Source organism: Hippocampus comes, unplaced genomic scaffold, assembly GCF_001891065.2.
Source record: "Hippocampus comes isolate QL1 unplaced genomic scaffold, H_comes_QL1_v1.1 scaffold107, whole genome shotgun sequence".
Lineage (NCBI taxonomy): Eukaryota > Metazoa > Chordata > Actinopteri > Syngnathiformes > Syngnathidae > Hippocampus > Hippocampus comes.
Window position 1 is genome coordinate 525,695 of NW_017804846.1, and position 23,661 is coordinate 549,355.

Here is a 23,661-nt window from a genome sequence, read left to right on the forward strand (position 1 = left end):
TTCTGTCGTTGAAAACCTGATTCGTATGTACAATGGTGACCCCAAACGGAAGCGCATTTGACTCCTTTTAAAGATACAGTATAATGAGCAGCTGAGAAAACCAGTGTTGGTGATTTATAATCCATTATCGGAGGAAAATACAGCAATTCCAATGTTGTAGTTTTTAGAGCAACTCAGGGGCATAAATACGGTCTACCACGATGCTATTTCTTGCCCTTAAGGCTGCTTTATTGTGATCTGCATCAATGAGGTTTTGTTGTTGATGTTTTAATGCTTTGAAACTACATCACTTCATCCTTAATTTTTCATTTGGGTGGAAAAGTTACAGCACATTCAGATTCCTCTAAGACATGACTCTCGTCTATTCTCCTCTCCGGACTTGGCAGCACCTGATCTACTGGGTCCTGCCCTTGATTTATCTTGAGGGTCCTGGAACGGAGGAACCGCAACGAGTGGCATTTTAATGTGATTTTCAGGTGTTTGGCTGAAAACACTATTGATCACCGTGCTGCATTTTGCTCACCACACACATGCATGCTCACTCACACACACGCACTGCCCCATAGACCCTCATGGAGCCCTGGGGCAGAGGCCTAGCTGTCAGACAGGGAATGAGTTTCCATGTGGGGTTGGATTAATGAAATTGGGCCCTTGGTTGCAGAAGGGGCCGGGGGGTCAGATCATTAAGGAATCCCTGGGCAGAGTGAGATTGAGCCTGCTAGGCACAATGGACGCTGACTGACTGATGGACATCCAAGGAAAGGGAGTGAGGGAAGGGAGAAGGTGGAACACTTGACTGACAGGGTTCCTGCGGATCCTTAAAAAGTCTAAAGGCATTGAATCCATGAATCTGAATACAAAATAAATTAACCTTCATTTAAGAAATTGAATAAATAAATCCAAATGACTGATGGTAACACCATGCAATCATGTCAGCGGAGACAACAAAACAGTGATTAGGTTTTATTTAACACTCCAAAGAGCAGATGTACACTTTGGTCAACATGGAACATTGGAAACTGTGTGATGTTGGCCTTTAATTGATTTTAATTGATTTAATTTATTTATTATTTAATTTAATTTCAAATGGAATTAAAATGTCTTCAAAAGTCCTTTATTTAGCTTGCCTTAAGCCATAGGGACCATGACTAAGTTGTGATGCTTTTGTAGCAAGAGGTTAAAAGGAAAAACAAAGGCACATCCTCTCCCATGCAAGGAACCTTCTAAGTGATGTTAAAAGTCAATCCATCTACTGTATTTTCCGCACTATAAGGCACTTCGGAGTCTAAGGTGCACCTTCAATGAATAGCTTATTTTAAAACAGTTTTCATATATAGGGTGCACCACATTATAAGGTGCATAAAATAAAAGCTACAATAGTGGCTGCAGTTGCATTATGCATCCACTAGGATCCAAAGCTAAATGGAATACAAGACAATACAGCTTTATTTATATTAAGCTTACACAACCGCTGCACTTGTAACAGTGCTTTACAGAACATTTAAAATACGACGTCCAAGAAATCAGAATATGGATCCATATATAAAGCACACCGGATTATAAGGCGCACTCCCGGCTTTTGAGAAAATGTAATGCTTTTAGGTGCACCTTATAGTGTGGAGAATATGGTATTTTCTTTCCTGCTTGACCTCAGCATGTCCAATGAGTTGGAACCTATCCCAAAGACATTGGGCATGATGTGGGAAACCCGAGGCTAGAGGTCTCAAACTCCAGTCCTCAAGGGCCACTTTCTTTGTTGTCAACCCAGAGGGCCAATTGCTTTCTACTAAAGAAATCACTGCAAACCTGATCAAGTCCGACTAATCCAAACTGCACTGTGGCAAACTGAGATGTAGTGCAAACGATGAGAATTTCTCCTCAGCCAAAGAAGCACCAAACATTAACTTCCCCCAAACTAAATCAATATAGTTTTCACATACAGTACAAAAGCCTGTGCCATTCACTCAGTTGAGACTTTTTTTTTTCATGTGTAAAAGTAGAGCCGGGCCAAGGGAAATATCCAGAGGTTGTGTGAACGTTTGTAAAATAGCAGCCCAGGGATATTTCACAGCCCAGTGAACGTGCCCAAAACGTGTTTAGCTCCAAGCTTGGAAAGGGGCTTTATTTGATGGCCAAAACACTCAGGGCTCATCAAAATTCTGACTGTGTGGGTTGCTTTTGTTCAAATGTGCCAGATTTGTGCACACAGCCACACACGTGCACGCACTTTCTGTTAAATGGGAAAACACATTCCATACTCACATACACGTTGGTCAGGCAGCTGTTTTGAGCTTGCAGGAGGGAAATAGTTGAACCTCATGCGGTCGATAGCCACAACACATACACACATTATCTGATTTGGATTTGTTTTCCTCTTTCAGAAAAAAAAAAACGGGGGCCTCGAGGAATGCATTAAAATATGACACGCCTTGGCACGGTTCAATTAATCAGACTTCATGTTGTCTCTTTCCCCTTTTTATCACAATTCCAGACAGGCAGTTGTCTTTTGATGTGCTGGGTTTACGTCAGAACAAAGGCACATCAGTCTGCTACGACGTGTTTGCAGAGTGCACTGCGTGATTTTGTTTCGCCTGAAGAACAAATTGGTTTAACCTGCACACAAATGAACTAAACCTCTGTTCGGCTTAAAATAGAAAACACAGCAACATGTCACTGTTTACTGTATTTCAGGATGAATACAATCATTATTCAAATCTAATTAAAGGAGTAAAATATTTATATTCATACTTTTTTGTTGTTGTTGGAATAACAATGTGTAATCTAGTCGTGCTTCTTCCTTCAGTTTGTGGAGCATAGCACCTGAACAAAGAGACCCCCCCCCACCCCCACCTCGCAAAGAAAGTGAACATTTATGTCCAGGTGAGCCTAAGCGCTAATGGCTGCTCTCTCTTATGTCTCCCATGCAGTGTGTATGGATGCCCCGTGGCCAAGAAGAGAAAGAGTCTAGACAGACAAACCTTGGAGACCTCCCCCAAAAAAAGCACCTACCTCGACGACATGGACAACTCGACAATGGAGGAGTGCTACGAGACGGATGGAACAGAGGAGATGGACGACAGAGAGGAGGAAGAGGATGGACCGCTCGAGGAGGAGGAGGAGGAGGGTGAGGTGGAGGAGGCTGAAGGCTATATGGACTACAACGAAGAGCAAATGGAGCATGAGGAAGGCGAGATGGGGAGAGGGGAGGGTGAGGAAGAGGTAGATGTGGAGGAAGAAGAAGACGAAGAAGAGGAAGAGCGGGTGGAAGAGGAGGAAGAGGAGGAGACAGTGGCGGTGGAGGACTATGAAGAGGCGGAAGAGGAGGAAGGGGAGCAAGGGCAAGGTGAGTAAATTGCAATTCACATCGGAAAACTATGCTGCAATTTCATTAGTGCGTAAAAAAAAAAAAAGTTTCTCGTGTGCATCATTTGCATATTCATGCTTGTATTTACATATTTGATGGGCTGTGTGAAGTATTTGGGGCTGGTCGACATGATGTTCAAACATTGTGTTTTGCATTCGAATGAGGAATGAGATCAGGAGCAACGTTCTGGAAGAACAGCATGTCTGTGATCGCATATTCCTGTGAGGGTTTTGTTTTTCGGATTCATTCATTAATTCATTTACAGATTTTGCTCAGTGTATATATGTAGTAATTTCAAATCTTTTATTCCACTCTATTGATGTAATGACAGCAGTGATAGAACCTTAACTTGTTTCCCTGTAATACAAAAAAGAAAATTATCTTAAATGTTGTCTAAATTCAGCTTGGACCACTTTCGCAACTATTTCTGAATGAAATGGTTAATCATCACCTTGGATCCAGTCGAAGAACTGCTCAAGAAAAAAGAATGTGTGACACTTGTGTCTCAAGCATTTCCCTTCATCAATCTTAAATTGCACAAATATTACAGCTGTTGACACACAAAACGGTGCTGTAATAAATCCACTCATCCATTTTCGATACTGCTTGTCCTCCTTGGGTCACACTGGGGGCTTTCCCTGCTTACACCGAACTGGTCAATTGCAGGGCTTACTGTGTGTGGACAAATAACTATTCACGGTTGCATCGAAGGACAACTTAGATTTTAAAACGGGGTTATCAAAGTCATTTTTGTCAGAGGGAAACCGTCTATGTATAGCATCGGCTCATTATATTGTATACAGTGGACGCAACACATTGGTGGATAGTTTTGAAATCAGAAGACAAGCAAACAGTTTAAGTGTTCTTGAATGCATTAAAAAAAAAGGGTTTGCGAGCAAAAGTGCTTGCAATATCTCGCTGTTGTTAAAAATGAATTCAATTTATGGTTTCAGTCCGGATTTTAGCAAGAAATATGAAGTAAATGATGTGTTTGGCATCAATGTTTTTAGACTGTTCATCCAATCTAATGTGCATGTGTTTGGAATGCTCGGGTACCTCACGTGAGAATATGCAAATTCCACACAGTTATTTATTTCATCTGAGACTCAAACCCAGACTTGCTAACTGTGAGTCAGACATGCTCCCCACTACCTCACTTCACTGTTGTAGCCACCACCCACTGATGCTAAAAGTAGCTAGTTTTGTGACTGGAATTCGGGAGACTTCTGGCCCATATGTTGGCCCCACCGACCTCTCAACCCTCCCCAATCTTCTTTGACGTGCCTAACACCGGATTTGGCAGGTTTCTCTCCAGCAGACTTTGCTTTGCACCCCCGCATCGCGATTGGACCTGACAGTGCCTTCAAGTCCAATTAAGAGTGAGGCTCTGAGGGGGGAGTGTGTTAACCCCGTTTGACGCTCACTTCTACCCACCCAAAGTGTTGATGTGGCGCCTGAGCAGCCGGGCTCTTTATTTTCTTGCAGATATGTGAAAACACCATCATAGACTGATTCATTACATCCTGCAGCCGAGCCTTCAACACCGAGACCGGCTCCTTACCGGCCATGTATTTTACCCATAAACATTTAACACACAGCACACGATGCATTTCAGACATTATTCACACTCATTCTAAGCACTGAGCTCCATAATCATAATATAATTTGCCTGATTAGAATTTAATTCCTTGCAGCGTTTTAATTGGCAGTATTTTCCCATAGAAGTGCAAAAGAAATCTTTCCATATGCATCAGCATGATGCTCCACATTCACCCCGCGACAGCGGTTCCGGATTGTAGATTGCAATCATATAAACGTAATAGAGGTGACATCCCGGAGCTTCTGCTGTGTTCCTCTGTGTCATGTACATCTCTGCAGCTAATCCAAAGCCAATTCACGGCAGGATAGCGTCCCGTTTCCTCCCTTAATCTGTTTCACTTCCACGTTCCTTTTGTGTACTGTGATTGCTCCTCTAATTACTTCCCTGTGCCATGTGTCATACCATCGAAAATTAAACCCCACAAGTGCAAGACGCTTCTGTTAGATGACTTTTTCTGTCAAAATATCAGCCTGGACATTTGTGACAGTTCCCTCCTTAGCTGAGGAGCAGCAATAGTGGTCTTCGTAGAATGGTTTCGGTCTGTGCGTGTGTGTCTGCGAAACCCCTGACACTCGTATTCACCAAATACATTTCTGTAGCCACGTCTATCATAACATATGGAACAGTTTTAAGAATGTGAATGTTTGAAAATGTAAAGGAAGTCAGCAATATTGTTTTACAAAAATGCATTTGATCACACTAAAGGAAATGTAATAATCTGGAAAAGTTTCTTTATGTAGATCTTTAATCACAGCAGGTGTCTCCTGTACAATTGGAGCTCTTCTGATTGGATACAGTCAAAGACTGCACAGCTGTCAATCGTTGGCAGTACCTGAAAACTAAACACTCAGGTACCAATGTTGTATCCAGCAACTCTTAGAGTAGAACTGGAGTGTCCAAACTCGGTCCTCAGGGGTTGCTGTCCTTTCCATCTCTTCCGGCTGCAACACACCCAATTCAAATCAGGATTGTTCTATTGCTGCTTCACAGTTGGCTGATGAGCTGATCATTTGAATCAGTTATGTTGCAGCCGGGAGAGATGGAAAACAGGCAGGACAGCGGCCCTCTAGGCCCAGAGCTGGACATGCCTGGGTAGAGCATGCCGCAAATGCCTCTTCGGCAAACAGCAACATAGGAGACACGTTCATCACTGCAAGAAACACCAAGAACCAAAATGATGAAAACATCAAATGAAATTAATTTTGTTCTTTGGACATTTTAATTTTAGAAATAAGGCTTTATTTTTTTCTTTCCAAAAGACAATTTTGGCATCTCCTTGTCTGTATGTAATTTTTATTTACATGGCGCTAGTTCAAAACAGAAGTTATTTCAAGGCACTTTACACAGTGAGCATGTCAAGAACCTTACATCATACATAACTTACATTAGTTCTCAACGAGGGGCAAATTATGTCAAGGTTGCCAAATTATGGGCCAATTTTTTTTTTTTTGCCCAAATGTTTTCTCGTATCATTTTACTAATTACTTAACGTCATCAATGGTGTAGTGGTAGTGTGCGGGCAAGGTGGGATTGCTTCCCGCTCAGTGATGGTGTGGATGTGAGTTTGTATGGTTGTTTGTCTCTTTGTGTGCCCTGTGACTGGCTGCCGAAGTCAGCCGGGATCAGCTACGGCACACAGAGACCCTGAACAGGGTAAGCAGGAATGAAAATGGATGGATGGATGGATGGATAATTACGAAACTTGATAAGAACTTTGAGAACACAGTTAGAAACCTACAGTAAGGGTGTGTGTTGGACAATAACAAATTGTAAATACTTTTGCAGCCTCTGGGCTGGATGTGAGTAACGAAGATCAACACTTTTCAATTTGATGAAGTTTGAGTTTTACAAAGCAGTTGAGAAACCTGCCAAAAAAGTTGAGTTAAAATATTTGCAACTCTCCCTGGCCACTTGTTCTTGCAATGTTTGAAGTAATATGACTGGGGGTGTGGATTTATTTTGGCCAAAATATTCATCTGTATTGAACTCAAAACAGAATAAATTGACGGTGAATCAGAAATTGAGGCGAAAGTTTAATTGGGAAAGACCCAATTAAACTTTAGCATAAAGATTGAGATTCGCCCACCTCACTTTCTTCATCTTCCGTTGTGCTTTTTTTTTTGGTTTCATTTTTTTAAATGTATTGTGTTGTTGTATCTCCGCAGGAATACTGTATACAAAGTGTCCATAAGTTCGGTCCTCGAGCTCTGATCCAGCCTGTTTTAGATGTCTACCTCCACCGATACACCTGATTCAATTGATCAGTATTTTTATAAAGCTTCTACAAAGCTTACTGATGACCTGATCATTTGAATCAGGCGTGTTGCAGGAGGGAAACATCTGAAACAGGCTGAATAGAGAATCTTGAACACAGGACTTGGGCACCCCCGCTGTATACTGTCTGTAGCATGGACACGTGATGCGTGTAAACACGTGTAAACTCGACTCGTCTTGTTGGATCAAACCAGAAATGTGAACGGAAAGATTGGGAGTGCTCTGGGAGTGAGAGCTGTAAATTACTGACAAATAATGTTCGGCAACCTATTTCAGCCTGTCAGAATACAAACTGAAAAGAAGTCTTAAATGTGATTATGGTAACTTCGGGAGCTTGGTCTAAAAAAACAAATAACAAAAACAAAACTACATGTGTCTTCTCACATTACATTGAATGAAACATTTTTTCGAAAAATAATTTCCAAATGTGACGTGACTTTTGTTATAGCACTTATCATCATCATTCAAAATTGCATTTACGGCAAACAAAGTAGCTCCATGACATTTCCAAGAAAATCTATTACTGGAATAATTTCAAACTGCAGTCCAGCTTCCTGTGCACAATTCGGAACACAAGCCGCTGTTAAGACTCAAAGGACATTATTAGCGGAAGCAAATATCCAATGGAGAAAGGACCAAGCCCAGAATTATGGTTGAATGGGATGATGTAAATGAAATTAAAAGCTATTTGTTCTTTCTTTCTGAACAGAGGAGGAGCTGATGAGTGGTGGTGAGGGCAACAGTGGCGGTGAAGGTGGAGGTGGAGGTGGCGGCAGCGGCAAGTTAGGTTCCACAGTGGAGAGGGACGACAACAACAACGACGAGTATGAGAACTATGACGAGCTTGTGGCCAAGTCGCTGCTCAACCTGGGCAAGATCGCAGAAGATGCCGCCAACCGGGCAATGACGGAGTCAGAGATGAACAGCAACTCCTCTCACAGTGCTGAAGAGGAAGAAGAGGAGGAGGAGGAGGATGAAGAGGAAGAAGAAGAGGAGGAGGAAGAGGAGGAGGAGGAGGAGGAAGAAGAGGAGGAAGAAGAAGAAGGGGAGGAGGAGGAGGAGGAGGAAGAAGAAGAGGAAGAAGAGGAAGAGTGCGAGGAAGCACCAAGAGGTAATCAGCACGATCTGAGTTTGGACGTTCATAGTGACGTGGTCAGAGAGACTGTGGACTCGCTCAAACTCCTGGCACAGGGACACGGGGCTGTGTTGTCGGACAATTTGGAGGGACAGGACTACGCGGAAGGCATTGCTGGAAACGGAGACTGTTCCCACAACGGCCTAAGTGTGCACAACGGCGGTAACGGACTAAGTAAGACCACCGGTAATGGACAATTCGAAAACAGTGATGAGGAAGTGTGTCTAAGCAGTCTGGAGTGCCTACGGAATCAATGCTTCGATCTTGCTCGGAAACTGAGCGAAACAAAGCCCACAGATCGCAACGGGTCCTTCCAGCAGAATCATTACCAATGCGGGGACATGAATCAGCAGCCCCAACATCACGGCTATGGGGAGTTCCAGCATAGCCAGGACGACAGACGAGCGCTGGACAGGAACTATTCTGACATGGACAATCTCTTGAAGCTTGAGGAGCAGCTGAGCCCGCGATCCAAAGCCTTTGCCAGTTGTGTGCAAGCGGACCGTTTTCACCACCGAGACTTCGACGAAGACACGGCCTCTGTGACGTCAGACAGGTCAGAGGAAGTGTTTGACATGACAAAAGGCAACCTTTCCTTGCTGGAAAAGGCTATCGCGTTGGAGTCCCAACGTGCAAAGGCACTGAGGGATAAAATGGAGACGGAAGCAGCTAGGAGAGACGGCGTGAGGTATAGCCATGATGACCACGGGTCACGGCATGCCTATGCGGTTGAGCGTAAAGGACGACTCCCTGATGGAATGAAGAAGCTTTTCTATCATAAAGGTGAGTGCTTCAGACCGACATGCTCAGAAGAACGTGCACACATTTATTAGATGCAATGCTGAAGCTGAAATTTACAACAAACATGAAATCCCTGCATCAATCCATTTTTTTATACCACTTTTGTCCTTTAATGGTCGTGGAACAGTGAAAGTCGATCCTCACTGACTTTGGGCAAAAGGTTGGGTACAATCTGGACTGATCAACTGCATGACACGATACATTGCATCTTTCTATTGAATGCTCGATACAGCTCTTTTATGCAATCGCATCAAAATGAGCGGGCCTCCGATTTTTCTTCATTGTAAGGCTCCACGACAGTATGTTATTTAATATATTGTCGAACAGTGTTCTCTACAGTCCATCCTTCACTGCAGACAGCAGACAACCCGCATGCAGGCTCAGTTCCCCCGTATAACCCCATGACAATCTTTTTGCGGCCAATTTGAAAATTTGAATCTTGGTAGCAGCAGGAGCAGTAGCAGCAGCTTATGTTGTTAAAATAGGCCAGCATGGAAACATCAGAGGGTAGGCTTGTCAGGCATAAGTAATGGCAATCTGCACGGCCTGTTAGGGCCGTACATTTCATCCCTGGGATGCAGCTTGGGGTAAAGCCTCCTATTTTTAAACCTATTTTTAAGGACTGGGGGAAGAGGAAGGCTCGCATCCCTTTGCAGTGAATTAATTTATACATTCCTCTGCTTACACCCTACTGTCAGGCTCTTACGCTTAGAGTCTGATTTTCAGCGAGCCCGCAGAAGGACAAAACATAACGAGTGCTGGTTGCGCTGGCTGTCTGCAGCTAAGGACTGTAAAGAGCAAGTGCAGCACTCATTCGGGGTGCTTTGAATGCGGCACTCCTCTTCCAGTCTAAATTATTCCACTCATAATATCTTTTTACTGCGGCAATATTCAGCCTTAATTAGGCTAAATTATTTCCCCCCCCACACAGGATATTTAGACAAGAGACACAAATAAGAGCATGCTAATTCACAGCAGGGTGATATTAAACCTCAAATGCCACCCAATTCTCAGCAGGTATATCTTGCAACGTAAATGTCACACAAATGTTAATTTCGAGAGTCTTCTGCAGACTCGATGCTTGAATGATGCTGGAATAAAGAGTGGAAGGCTGATAATAATCTTGATATCAGACGGACGATCGTAGCAGACACTCACTCGGCGGGGTGCCTGTGCGTGATTTAGAAAACGCAGCATGTTGAAAAGCTTGAGGTGGGGAAGAGGAGGTCAGGGATGAACGCAGTTTGGCGAAAGAAGCATGAGGTTAAGATGAGAATGGAGGAGTACCCGAATGACCGATAAGGAACAACAGGCCCGCTGACTGCACATTAATTATCCAGAGATGGTATGGTAATGGGGCCCATTTGCTATGCAAAGCACAGCCCCTCCCAAGCCGCAATCAATATCCCTTCCTTCTAATATGCCTTCCACCCAGGAAAGGCTGGCAACCGAATGTATGTATAAGAAGGCATGCAGTTAGAAATACTTCCTTGGTATTTTATCTCATGCTAACAGCCAGGGCCTCAAAAGAAGTCATCCTTAACAAGCCAAATGATAAAAAATGCTGGTTTACATCAAAGGCAAAAAGAATAGGGGGGGAAAAAAACAACAGAATGACAACACGCAGCACCCTCTACACACAGATTTTATTTGGGTGAAGGAGTGGGTGTGTTCTCTGTCACCTCTTCTTAACCCTACTCCTCACTTGATTCTGTTCTACTTTGTTCTTTCTTCATACCCTCTGGGGTTTTTGTGGGGTTGTCACTTCATGCCTTAGGAGTTGCAGAGTTTCAAATCTTTAATCAGCCACGCATCAGTTTGCCTGTACCCACTCACTCCCTCATATTACTCAAATACTTGTGCCTAATGAACATTTCAGTCTCTCATATTGTTGCTTTTTGGTTGTACAAGATGATAAGTTGTTTACGTCGCGAAGCTCTGCAAGAGAGAGAGAGAAAAAAAACATTCTCAAGTCTTCCTGCAGTCAGCAGATGTACTGTAGCGTCGTGATTTCAAATCCAGTCCTTGACTTTGACTTGCAGTGAGAGAGTCTTCAATATGAAAACATAAACTTCATTTATGCTCTGAATTTGGAGAAGGTAGAAGAATGGATGTCACGATTGTGGATTTTTTTTTTCTTCATATACACAAAAGCAGTAAATATTTCTTTCAAACGCATGCCAGGACATTTCTGTATAATCAAGGTCAAGGCCAAGGTCATCTTTATTGTCAAATATGCTCTCTGTACTATATACAGCACAGAGGAAATGTCTTTCCTCTCAATCCTCAGTGCAAATATAATAATGACGGATGAGGAAATAGTTCTCTTCAATCAAGATATAAATGGACATTGATCATTTGATTGGATTCATAATCAATTAGCCCCAACAGTATCATTTTAGACTTCAGATTGTCTGTGTGTGTGTGTGTGTGTGTGTGTGTGTGTGTGCGTGCGTGCGTGCGTGCGTGTGTGTGTGTGATCGTGTGTGTGTTCATTCATATCTAAAGCGCATCGGATTATAGGGCGCACTGTCGGCTTTTGGGAAAATTGAATGGCTCTCGGTGCGCCTTATAGTCCAGAAAATATGATAATTGCAACCAAAAAAAAAAGAAAATCCCTCAAAATTTAATTATGGTATCATGTTGAATCGTTTGAATGTGAGTGAATAATTGTAATGCTTTGTACAGTGTTGTGTTGACTTTAAAAAATATATATCTACTGGTTTTTGTCAAACAACTGTCATGGGTTGAATTGTTCACTATTTCAATGAATGCCCAAGGTTAGGATCAAATGTCTTTCAACAAAGAGAAATCTAAATTAGGAGACTATTAAATGATGAAAATTGTGATCAGTAGGGTGTGGCCATTGAGTAACTAACAAGCTGGCTAATTTTTTTACCTCAGCTGGATCAAATGTTGGATTCTTCTCAACGGAATGCTTGCTTTCACATGCAAAAAAAATGAGAACCCATTCAAAACTAACTGGCCGGGCACTTAAAAGTATTCATTTGACCTTTGTAGTGATGTGTCGTTCGCGAACGAGCCGGCTCTTGGAGCCGGCTCTTTGAAGTGAACGACATGAGCCGGCTCCTAAGAGGGAGCCGCCTAATGGGAGCCGACTTTTTTTTTCCTCCTGTTTTTTCCCCCTTTCGGTTAAAGCCGCACGTGATTAAAGCCATATAAATAATAAATATTTGATATACTGTATATTTTTTACATTCGTAATTCATTTTACACATAATTTTACATTATTTTTGGGAGTAAACTAATTTAAGCAACAAAAAAACTGAGGAGCCATTTGGGAGCCGAAAGAGCCGGCTCTTTTTAGGGAGCCGAGCCAAAAGAACCGGCTCCCTAAAAGGAGCCGGAATTCCCATCACTAGACCTTTGACTCTCTGCTACTTTAGCCATTTCCAATTGGGCTGTATTAACATCTAATCTTCTTTCGCACAGAAGCTTCCCGCGCCGACAAGAAAGAGAGTCGCTGTCCGACACCAGGCTGTGACGGCACGGGTCACGTGACTGGCTTGTACCCCCACCATCGAAGCCTGTCGGGCTGTCCGCACAAAGACAGAGTGCCACCAGAAAGTAAGCCATCTGGTCTCATACCAGAGCCCAACCTGTGGCCTTGCCAACCGTGTCACTCCGCATGTCTCCCTGTGATCACTGCTGAGTCGCACTCGCTGCGTATGTGTTTGTGTATCTTCTGAACTGTTTGATCGTGACGGCCTGCAGCGGTACTTCTCTTGTGACCTTTTGCATGCAGCCAGAGTTTTGTTCGCTGATTGCCTGCTTAGTGTGCCGTGGTGATGAAGTATGAAATGAGGACTTGATCTGTGAAATGCAGGGGTCGCTGCATGTTTTTGCATGAGACTCTTTTGCCCACTTTCCAGACATGGGTCACGTCCACTCGTGTGGCCAGATTCATTTTTTGTCACAGCATGATTGGCTGAAAGGTTTCATTACCTCCCCCAAGATGTGCCGGAGCAGTGTTTTTGTGGAACTCAATAACCATCGAAGTTATTTGCATGAACATCATAGCAGAGCTCAGATAGCAGATCTATTTATGTGTCTATTTATTCTGTCAGTAAAACACAATGCAGATATTCGTACAATATCTGCAGTGTGTTATTGGTTCTTTTTTAGAAGACTTATGCAACTGGAAGAACACATTGAATTTTAGTCGAGCAACAGTCTGTTCCAGCAGATGGAGCCATAGGGTGGGGGGGTTGTAGTTGACGCCCACAGTGTATTCCCATTTTTTTGTCATAGACTGACTACAGAGTTTCACAGGTACAGTCAATATTTAGTCATTTTCCAACCAGATGTAAGATGGTCACCCCCGGGTGGATGTTTTTGTTTGTTTATGATGTGCATTACCGCCAAAGTGCAGTGGCAGATCTCATCCAAAACTTATGAGTGTGCAAGATTTTTTAAATTTTTTTTAAATTTTGAGAACAAATTTAAAACATAATCTTGATCAAATTTAAAACATAATCTTGATCTATTACTGTTGGTATAGTGCTTGGCTGCAGCTTATTCACCAGTAAGTTATGAGGCTAGGAGGAAAGAATCAACCGCGGTGTTCTGCAATGAACTGGCTGCTCTTGATAATTTTGTCCATTTCATTCTGGAGCACAGACCTCGATAACACCGAGCCCCTCCTCAGCCATCCATGTCACTGAACCTATTCTTTTCGTTGCATTTTCACTCAATTATGGCGCATCGGAGGGAAAGGCTTGAACCATATCTCACGATTGCATATCAAGTGAAGTGGCAATAAAAATTAGCCTCGAATCAATCCTAAGTCTTTACCATTGCTATTTAGCGTGGTGTTCACCTTGTGCAAAAATGTCTCCATAAAAGACAGATTATGTGTTTTATTCATGGACCCAGTTAAATTCAAGATATGATCTGCTGTGACAGAGAGCACAATCAAAATAAAAGAGAGTTTTAATAATGGCAAAGAAATTAGTTAACATAACAACAGGCTTGTAAAGACCACCGGTGCCACAGTGATTTCAAGTTATGTTTCACATTTCCAGAGCTTTTTTTTTTTTTTTTTTTGGTTGACTATCCAACATGCTTGTGGAGGCTCTCAGTCGTACAGGAAAGTTCCATTGTAGAAAGGGTTCTGTCAGTCGTCATCTGTACCTGTGGGTACAATGACGACTGACAGAACCCTTTCTACGATTGACTATCCAACATGAAATCGACACGTAATGTAATGTGATGCATACGTCCAATTTCTTGATGCATACATCCAATTTCTTTTCCGCTTTACGGAGCTATCCCAGCTGACTTTGTTTGAACGGCAGATTAGAACCTCGACTGGTCGCCCATCAGTTACATGGGACACATAAAGACAGAGAACCCCTTCACCCCATGAAATTACAATCCGATCTGTGAGTATAAAGTAACGTAAAACATTACAACAGCACATTCTGTTTTTTGATTACAAGCAAATGACAATTTTCTGACCAGTCAGGAGCTAGCTAGCAAGCAGCTAGCTCAGAAAAAGTTTGTACATACTGCTGGGGAGTGGAGACTGAGTCCTTTCAGCCAAAAGGAATGCAAATGCAACAAGAAGTAACACACTAACACACGGGACAAAAGTGCAGTACTTGGTCACACAGATACTAGGACGTATAACTACTTCTCTTCTCACATTCGTCTTTTTGTCCTACCATTATCATCATTTATTGAATGCATTATTTTGTGTAGCAAGACCACTTGCTGCTTTTAAGGCAATATTGAACAATGAGCCATGATTATATTTTATGAAAATAAATAACAGATAAATAATAATAATGAATGAAAAGAATGAAACTAAATGCGCAGAATGCTGTTGCACTGCACAAAAGTAGATGCAATATAACTGTCAATATGAAAACTTTGGAGCCTAAGAAATGCACGCGGTTTGATCTTTAAGTGTGTTGCGCAGTCAAAGCGCCTACTCACGCAACCTGTTTATTCAGTGAGTGACACGTGGCAACAGCCAGCCCGAGGTGATACACACATACATACAATACATACATACAATACACGTATGCAGGACACCATATTGCCACAAGTATTGGCTCACCCATCCAAATCATCAGATCCAGTTATTTTCATGGCCACGAGTGTATAAGATCAATCAGCTAGGCTTGTAGACATAGGCATGTTTTTACAAATATTAGTGAGGGAGTGGATCTCTCTCAGGAGCACAGTGAATTCCAACATGAAACAGTTATAGGATACCACCTGCGCAACAAGTCCAGTCATGAAATTTCCTCCTAAATTTGTCACAAGCGACTGTCAACTGCATGGAAACATTTGGGAATGGCAGCAACTCAGCCACAAAGCGGTAGGCCAAGTAAACTGACTGAGCGAGGTCAGCACATGCATTGCACGAAAAATGCAACTTTCTGCGGCGGCAATCGCGACAGACCTCCAAACTTTATGTGGCCTTCAGATTGGCTCAAAAACAGTACACGAAGCTTCACAGAATGGGTTTCTGTGGCTGAGTAGCTGCATCCAAGCAATACTTCACGAAGTGCAATGCAAGGGGCCAGATGAGGTGGTGTGAAACACGTTTCCACTGGACTGGAGGAAAGTGGAGACGCGCTCTCTAGAGTGACAAATCATATTTCTCCATGAGAAAATCTGATGTCTTGGTTCGGCACTTGTCTGACTGCATTGTCCGCCTGCGAGTGGAAAGTTTTGTGGAATGGGGATTATGATTTGGGGTTGTTATTCAGGAGCTGTCCTTGGGTAACACCATTGAAGAAAAATTTGAATTCTTCAGCATAACAGAAGCGTTTGGAAAATTCAATTTTCCCAACGTTGTGTGAACAGTTTGGAGCTGGTCTATTCCTATTCCTCTACCACCATGACACAAAACAAGGTCCATGAATAGACGCATGGATGCGTCTATTGTGGATGAACTTGACTGGCCTGCAAACTCAACCTTTGAGAACACTTTTTTAGAGTGGAGACTGGGAGCCAGATTTTCCTCATTCAAACATCAGGGTGACCTCACAAGATTTGAATTTTTACTACCCAGCAACCACTGTCCCTGACTTGCTTGGTAGCATGGCTTATTCATACTGGAAATTTTCCAACCAAGCCAAGTTACCAGATTGATGTTACTGTATATTTTTTTTCAATATATCATATTTTTAAGCTGTTAAAAATAGAAGAGCGTGGTGATCAACTGACCTCATGTCACATTGAAGGCAGTGACTTTTGCGATGTTTTTTCTGGGCCCGGTGATGCAGCCTTCTGCATCATAGAAAATCCGTTTTACGTTTACCCTCGAATTGTCTCAAGGGCTGTCCAATTCCTTCTTTTTAACTTTTGTTGCTAACCACGGTACAATAATCCAGGCAAGAAAACTATCAGCACAACGGGACTGTGCGCCGCAGTAGCCGGCAGATTGCTGGTGCCCGTGCTTTATTGTAAGCCTGCGTGAGCGCACGTGCTCACATGGGAAAATGATCGACAGACTCTTGGGATCACATTCTGTCTCTATCGTCTCTGACTGGCTAGTTTCGTAGTGCTGTGACAAGTTTACAAATAATAACAACAACAAAGGGGGGTGGGGGGCAAGACAGGTATGATTTTTCAAAAGATCATGTTCACAATATTGTAGTTTGAACAAAACGAACAGTTTAACAAAAAGTGTTTTTTGTTTTTAACACTGCAACTCTACTTTTAACAATCTGGTTTGAAATATTATCAAACATTCAAAAAGGCTGTTTCTGAATTGCAATGCATCTCAGAATGCAATCTCCCACTTATATTAATTACGACACAAATGACAACATGACCAAAATATTACTTTTCTGACAATATCGGTCCGAACTGAGATGATCAGCTCCTGAATTGAGTGTCATTAAATGGTGCTAGTGTACCTAATGCTGTGGTCGACAAGTGGGCATGCCTTTGCTTTTGGTGCTCAAGGACGCACAAGTCTAACACATAGACTGTGCAGTCTCGTGACATATCAAAAGTGACCTGCCTCATACATTAAGTCACTGCATCGTCAGCCAATCACTCGCTTCCTGTCAATATGTGCTCAATCGTCTCACACAAAAGAGAGTCTTTGCTTGACTAGTTTAAAAGTAAGGATGACAACACGCCGCACAAGTGACTACCTGCAGGGCAAACTCAGCGACAGACCATTCTCTTTCGCTGTCAATGCATCTGCTGTGCAGGATAGATTATGTTTTATTAATGCAGTGGTTTCATTTAATTGGGAAATCACACAGTGCAGGCAGACAGCTCCTTGGGAAATGTGAAAGATGACAATTAAATTATATCTCAAATTCATTAATTTCCTTCATCGTTTGCTCATTTTAGCTTTCTTTTTCTCTCGACAATATTGGTAGAATTGATTGTTAGTTTTTCCAAGTCATTTGCTCATGTATGACGCAAGGCATTTGCTCTCGCCAAGAGTTTGCATCCTTGCATTCCTTCCCTCTTTCTTCCCATCCTGCAATTTGATGAAGACTATTTTGCGGTGCTTCAATTTCCTGTCTCTTTGCAGAGGGCAGGACAAATCTAGGATATGCATAATGTATTGGCTTGTGGCAAGTTGAGGTGGCGGGCTTTTTCCAATTACCTGCACCGAACACCAATTAGTATGTAAGGGAAAGAGGATGATGAGGGGTGAAAGTTTAAGGGGGTGATAATGATGAAGCCGATGCCGATGGGGTTTGGCCCCGCATGGCCCGGTGTCGAGAAGACGCTTCCCCGCACCCCTACTTGCAATGCTCCGACAGCTCATCTCAGACATCCATAGATCATTAATCTAATTGGCTGGTTGCCACGGGGCGTGAGACAGTTATGGACTGTTTTAATGGTAAGCGGTACTGAACACCACGCTGTCTACGCTAACGACGTGCCCGTGATACCAAAGCGCAAATAACAGAGGGAAGGGATCTTCTATTGATTTCAAGACATGTGTTTTGCATGATTGTCTGCTGTTGGTTGGATCTGCTTTCGGCATGGCCCCAATTCCCCCCTCCATTTCTGTGTCTTGCTGAACCTAAATGGCTCCTTTTTATTCATGACCGTGCCTATTGCATGAATATTAATTTGAAAGGCTCAGATAAGTGGAAGCAATATGGCGGGAAACCTTGCCTGCCCTTTCAAAACTAGCATTCATTAAAATGAAGAAGAGGTCATTTGGGTTCATGAAGGCTCATTTCTTAATGATGTTTATAATGCCAAGCTCACACACTAATAGAACTCATGCGTGGTTTCGAGGGGCTCCTAACCTTGCGTGTTTCTCACTCCTGTCTCCTGTCGCTATGAAGTTGTGGCTATGTATGAGAACGTTCTTAAGTGTCCTACGCCTGGCTGCACTGGACGCGGCCATGTCAATAGCAACAGAAACTCCCACAGAAGGTAAGTGACAGCCTGCCCGTCGGAAACGGGCTCGATCCATGTCCCTTTTTTTCTGTGGGATCTTATTTCAGTTCATGTGGACATGAGACCTTGAGTTGACTTTTTCTTCCATCCAATCATTATTTTATGTGTTGATTATGATCATATTGTTGGCTTGATGGGGATCATTACCCCCCGCCCCCCCCGCCCCGCCCCAATCAGCAGTGTTATATTGTATTCATTATCCGCTGGTGTCTTTCTTGAAATATTTGTTTTTATGAGCCACATTTTGTCTAAATCTTGATGCATCCACCTGGAATATTTGTGTCATTATGTTCCAATTAACATATCGTGAGGACTTCACATATACATGCAATTATACAATAATGTGTTGAAATGAAATACTTATTTCTTATATAGATCTGAACATCATTTTCTAGGTGCCGGCAGTATCATAGATTGTAGTGTAGGGACTAGTTAAGGCAGGTTTGACCCAAACCACCCACGCAGAATGCAAAATTTCCTGGAGGAAAACTCTTAAACATTGTACAGTATTCTCAAATGCAAGACCAGGACAAATCAAGTCTTTACCAAAGGTGGATTGAAATGAGGTGGGGATTATCAGTGCAACTGAAGAAAGAGCACTGTTAGCATGGAGGTATTGGCTGTTGGTCAATAGGGGGCTGCCACTTGCTATGTAAAGCTCACCTTATACAGTAGTCATCACAAGACAAGGCACAACTGAGCAGGACACAAGGGTAGGAAAGAAGATGAGTTGCTAAGACACAAAGTGTCAGGTCAAGCAAACGGGACTAAGTGGAGCTAACAACCAAATGCTACATAGGTAACACGAAAAGGAAGACGGGATGTAATTAGTGAATACAGAAGAACAAAAACAGGGGGGATCAATATTGAGAAATGCAGCACACAGATAACCATTGAGTTGGCTCTTTTCCTTTCATCACATCCAAACCAAAATGGGCAGCATTTTGAAATCTTCATCTATTCAGATGTGGATGTTAATCGATAATATTCCATTTGCTTCTCTTGAATCCAGACGAAATTTTAGCTGTTTAAATCCTAGCATGGAGCCAAATGGGTCGCCATTGATTGTGTAGCTAATACCATAAAAGTTTTCACTCTCTGATGGCTTCCAGTTGTTCCTCTAGTTCACGATCCACTATTTCAAATGACACTGTGCGTGCTCAAGTGTGAATCATTCATCAGACCCTGGTAGGAAAAATATGGCATCTATCAGGTGCAAGTTTGGAAGGAGAAACAAAAATAGCCTTGCTGTCAGATGGGGTGAGGTTACAGGGAAAAAGGAGTCACCCACAGCAGATGCTCAGGGAGTTCAGGCATAGCAGCAGCTATTAGCACCTTTCTGCCACTCAGCCGGGCTGACAGAAAAGGTGCAGACCTGGGAAGACCGCAGTGCCCCCATACTGTGCTCAGTGACACGGCTCAGGCGTCAAATAGGCACGTGCATCCACACGAGCCATAAACTTTCACTTTTCCTATAGAAGGAATGATACAGATTCGATGCACAGACACACATTTGTGGGCGTTGTGTGACAGGTGCTCATGTGTACAGCTGCATATTGGCTCCGGGCCACTGTCAAAGTGCATTTTAGGAGACCTGACACGTTACATTAGGCAGAGCAGTGCAGAGGAAAATGGAGGTTAAGGACCGCAGTGTGTACTTTTGGCACTTTTGGCCAGTTAACTGTCAGGACAGTTGCACTCTCTACCAAGCCATAACATGCATACAGTATTCCCATACTTGCCTCTATTCTGTATTTACACTTAACAGATATTAGGCTATATTGTACGACTTACTTATTTATTTATTTAAGGGCTTGATAAGGGATCTTCAAAGGAATAAATGTGTCATAGCGTGCAAAGCAAAGTGCAGAGGCAGACTCGGTTGAACTTGACGTCCCCAACCTCAACGTCATCAGAGGTCAGACACCTGCAGGATGAAATATTCCTCTTGACAAATGGAATTGAAGTACAGTATATTCCATTTTAGAGAATGGGAAGCACAGTGACCAAGTGGTTAGCACGGCCGCCTCACACTTCTCAGTTTTGGGTTTAGAATTGCTGCCTTTCTGTGTAGAGCGTTACTCTTCCCCTGCATTCCAAAAACATGAACGTTGAACGTAAATGAGGTAACAGTGTGAATTCCGCTTTGAATGCTGAAGGTAGAAAAACGCTATCGAGGTGACAGCACATTTACCATTTAAGTATAAAACCTTTTATTTGTTCACAAGTCGCCATTCTGTCCCAATAAAATTCCTCTTTCCGTGTTCATGCTACACCTGTGCCCTGGGTGTGTTTGTGAGAGGAATGGGTAGCAAGGTTCGTCTTTCAGTTGCTTGAGCATTAGGGGCATCTTCGGAAATCACCTCTGAGTGCGCACTCGTTCACTGTGAATGTATGGAAAGATAGAGCGCTTCTCAAAATTGTTCTCCGGCTACTCAGTGTGTATCCAAAAACTAGGCGCTCCGACTGTGAACATGGAAGGCCAGTGCTGGCTGTGTTCGGAAAATAATAAAAGCGGAGCGTACACTACCTCTCCGAAGATACGGTCGTCAGACCGAATTTCTGAACACACGTTAGGTTATAGTTATTTATCTTGCAGTCCATCTTAGCAATGGATCGTGATAAAAAATACCCACATTCCCCCCCTCCCCCCAAAAAAAAATCTCTCAGTCTCCCAGAGCGGTAAAGAAGAAGAGGATGATTGGAAAAATGAGCCCTGTCCACCTCCTGAAGGTGCACCGGCCACAGCTCATAAGTGCAGAGGCTTCAAAATAGTGTGCAACAAGCATTCCCCAATAAGAACAGAGGAAAATAGCAAGGTGATGCGGGCATACAATTTGAGCATTTCTTTCACACTGAGCATGGCGGACCGAAGGGGTTACAAAGACATAATCAATGATGTCGATCGAACAAAAGTGTTGAAATCTCTACCTTTGGGCAAATTCATACTTTATATTGAATACATGGACCTATGTATCATACTTGTATTTTTTTTTTTTTTAATGGGAGAACCTGTCAAGGAAGTGAAGTGAAGAAAATTCCATTTTTTTTTCTCAGCCCCCTCACACATTGGTCACGCCCCCGCCCCCTTAGTTGCCGGAGAGAAAAAAATCGTGGCGTCGTGCCTGCCCATAGGTGTGAAAGTGAGTGTGATGTGTGTATGTTCATGAGCACAGTCGGGATAGGCTCAAGTTTATTCGCAACCCTAAAGCCCGTATTTGACTGAGCGGTTTGCGAGGGTGTGCGCGCATCGTGAATGTGGGGGTGGGGGGGGGGTTCCGGAAGGGTTTGTTCAAGGTCGCAAAGGGTCGCAAAGACGTTTGCCACCACTCTTAACAGTCACAAACAGTTTTTCTTGTTGCAACAGAATTTTGAACATGACCGCATAAAACATGATCATTTACCATATGGCAAAATCTATGCATTAATCAGATTGTGAGCTCCTCCAGAAGAAACAGACAGGCTACTCGAATTAACATTATCTCAGCGATGCTGTGAAGCAGCCAATTGAGAATTACTTTGTCAGACAAGCACATTAACAATTAACACCTTTTAGAACACGTACAATGTGCTCAGAATTCCCCTATTCAAAACTGTATCTAAGATTTTGGAGTGTGCCAATGTTGACACTTTTTTTTTTTTCTTCAGTCTGTCTGGATGCCCCATTGCTGCAGCCGAGAAGCTGGCCAAGGCCCAGGAAAAACACCAGAGCTGTGACGGCTCCAAGCCCAACCAGGCTTCTGACAGAGTATTAAGGTAGGACCTACTCTCTTTTCTCTTATTCATCATCAGGTGGCCTTCAAACAACAGTAGCTGTCATAACTTTTGGCAACTTCACAGTGGAAGATAAAAAGATAAAACTAGCGTTTGTTCTCCCATTTGATGAATTCACATGAATGGTTTGATACATGTTCTGGCAATGTTGTTATTGAGGGAGCTCCACGTTTGTCAAATATCTGTCACGATGACATGTTTAGCACCTTTTCCCCTTGTATTTCTTAAAGCTGTTCAAGTTTGAAGTGCTTTTTGTTTCATGCTTTATCTTTCAGCGAATACTTTCAAAAAACTGCGTGTTCGTTTGTCTCCTTACTATTGAAGACAAATCTCTTGATTCCCTAAATGCAGTCAGTCACGTTTATCATGGTGTGGCCCAGTTTTGTTTTCTGGTTTTTTTTTGGGGGGGGGGGGTTTGGATTGGAGACTGTTATAAAGTCATACACATATCTAAATGTCACGAGTAATTTCAATTTTCACAATTTAGTTATGACTGAATACAAAAACAGTAACTTGCACTTCATCGCTTCCTTGTTACAGTTTGCAGCTACTCATTACAGTGTTTATATGCATGAAATTATACGTAAAACCATTAACAATTGCGAGTGTAATATAAAGAAATAAAGACAACTCAATGTATTTTTCATTGGCAGTGGAGGTGAAGAAAGATACACAAGCAATGGCAAATGGAGGGAAGATCCTTTCTCTTAAACGCAGCCATTTACCAGCATCATCCTCCATATTTCAATCCTGGAGTGTTGCCAACAGTCTGCACTTTCCTTTGAGTCTGCCCACTTTAAGCCAAATTTCCTTCCCCTCCTTTGGGCAATTTTCAGTGGCTCGGTCCAACTTCCACCCCCTCGTCATTTATTTTCCAGGCCTATGTGCTTTGTCAAACAACTGGACTATCCTCAGTATGGTGACAAGAACAATGTTTCCACCAGCACGCCCCGATCCAACCTGGCCAAGGAGCTGGAGAAGTACTCCAAGACCAGCTTTGACTACAGCGCCTTCGAGGGTACCAACAACCACCAAGTGTATGGGAAACGGGCCATTGCACCCAAGGTTCACGGGCACAGGGATACCTCCCCGAAAGGATTTGATGGTAATATGTCATAGCAAATTGAATTTCCATCTTCCACTTTGTCTTTAATTATGCCAATCAATGAATAAAGCTAAGCTGTACTTTAACTTTCCTGTGTGTGTGTGTGTGTGTGTGTGTGTGTGTGTGTGTGTGTATGTCTATATATATATATATATATATATATATAGAGAGAGAGAGAGAGAGAGAGA

General features: G+C 42.8%; 1 protein-coding gene across 1 annotated transcript in view; it reads left to right on the top strand.

The window, feature by feature from the left end:
• The window catches only part of myt1lb (myelin transcription factor 1-like, b), a 118,857-nt gene that overhangs the window by 69,307 nt on the left and 25,889 nt on the right, over positions 1-23,661 (top strand). Inside the window, exons 5-10 of the mRNA XM_019876862.1 lie at positions 2,928-3,343; positions 7,948-9,156; positions 12,628-12,762; positions 18,480-18,570; positions 22,243-22,350; positions 23,247-23,473. Coding sequence (XP_019732421.1) covers positions 2,928-3,343; positions 7,948-9,156; positions 12,628-12,762; positions 18,480-18,570; positions 22,243-22,350; positions 23,247-23,473 — 2,186 coding nt within the window. The remainder of the gene's footprint in view (positions 1-2,927; positions 3,344-7,947; positions 9,157-12,627; positions 12,763-18,479; positions 18,571-22,242; positions 22,351-23,246; positions 23,474-23,661) is intronic.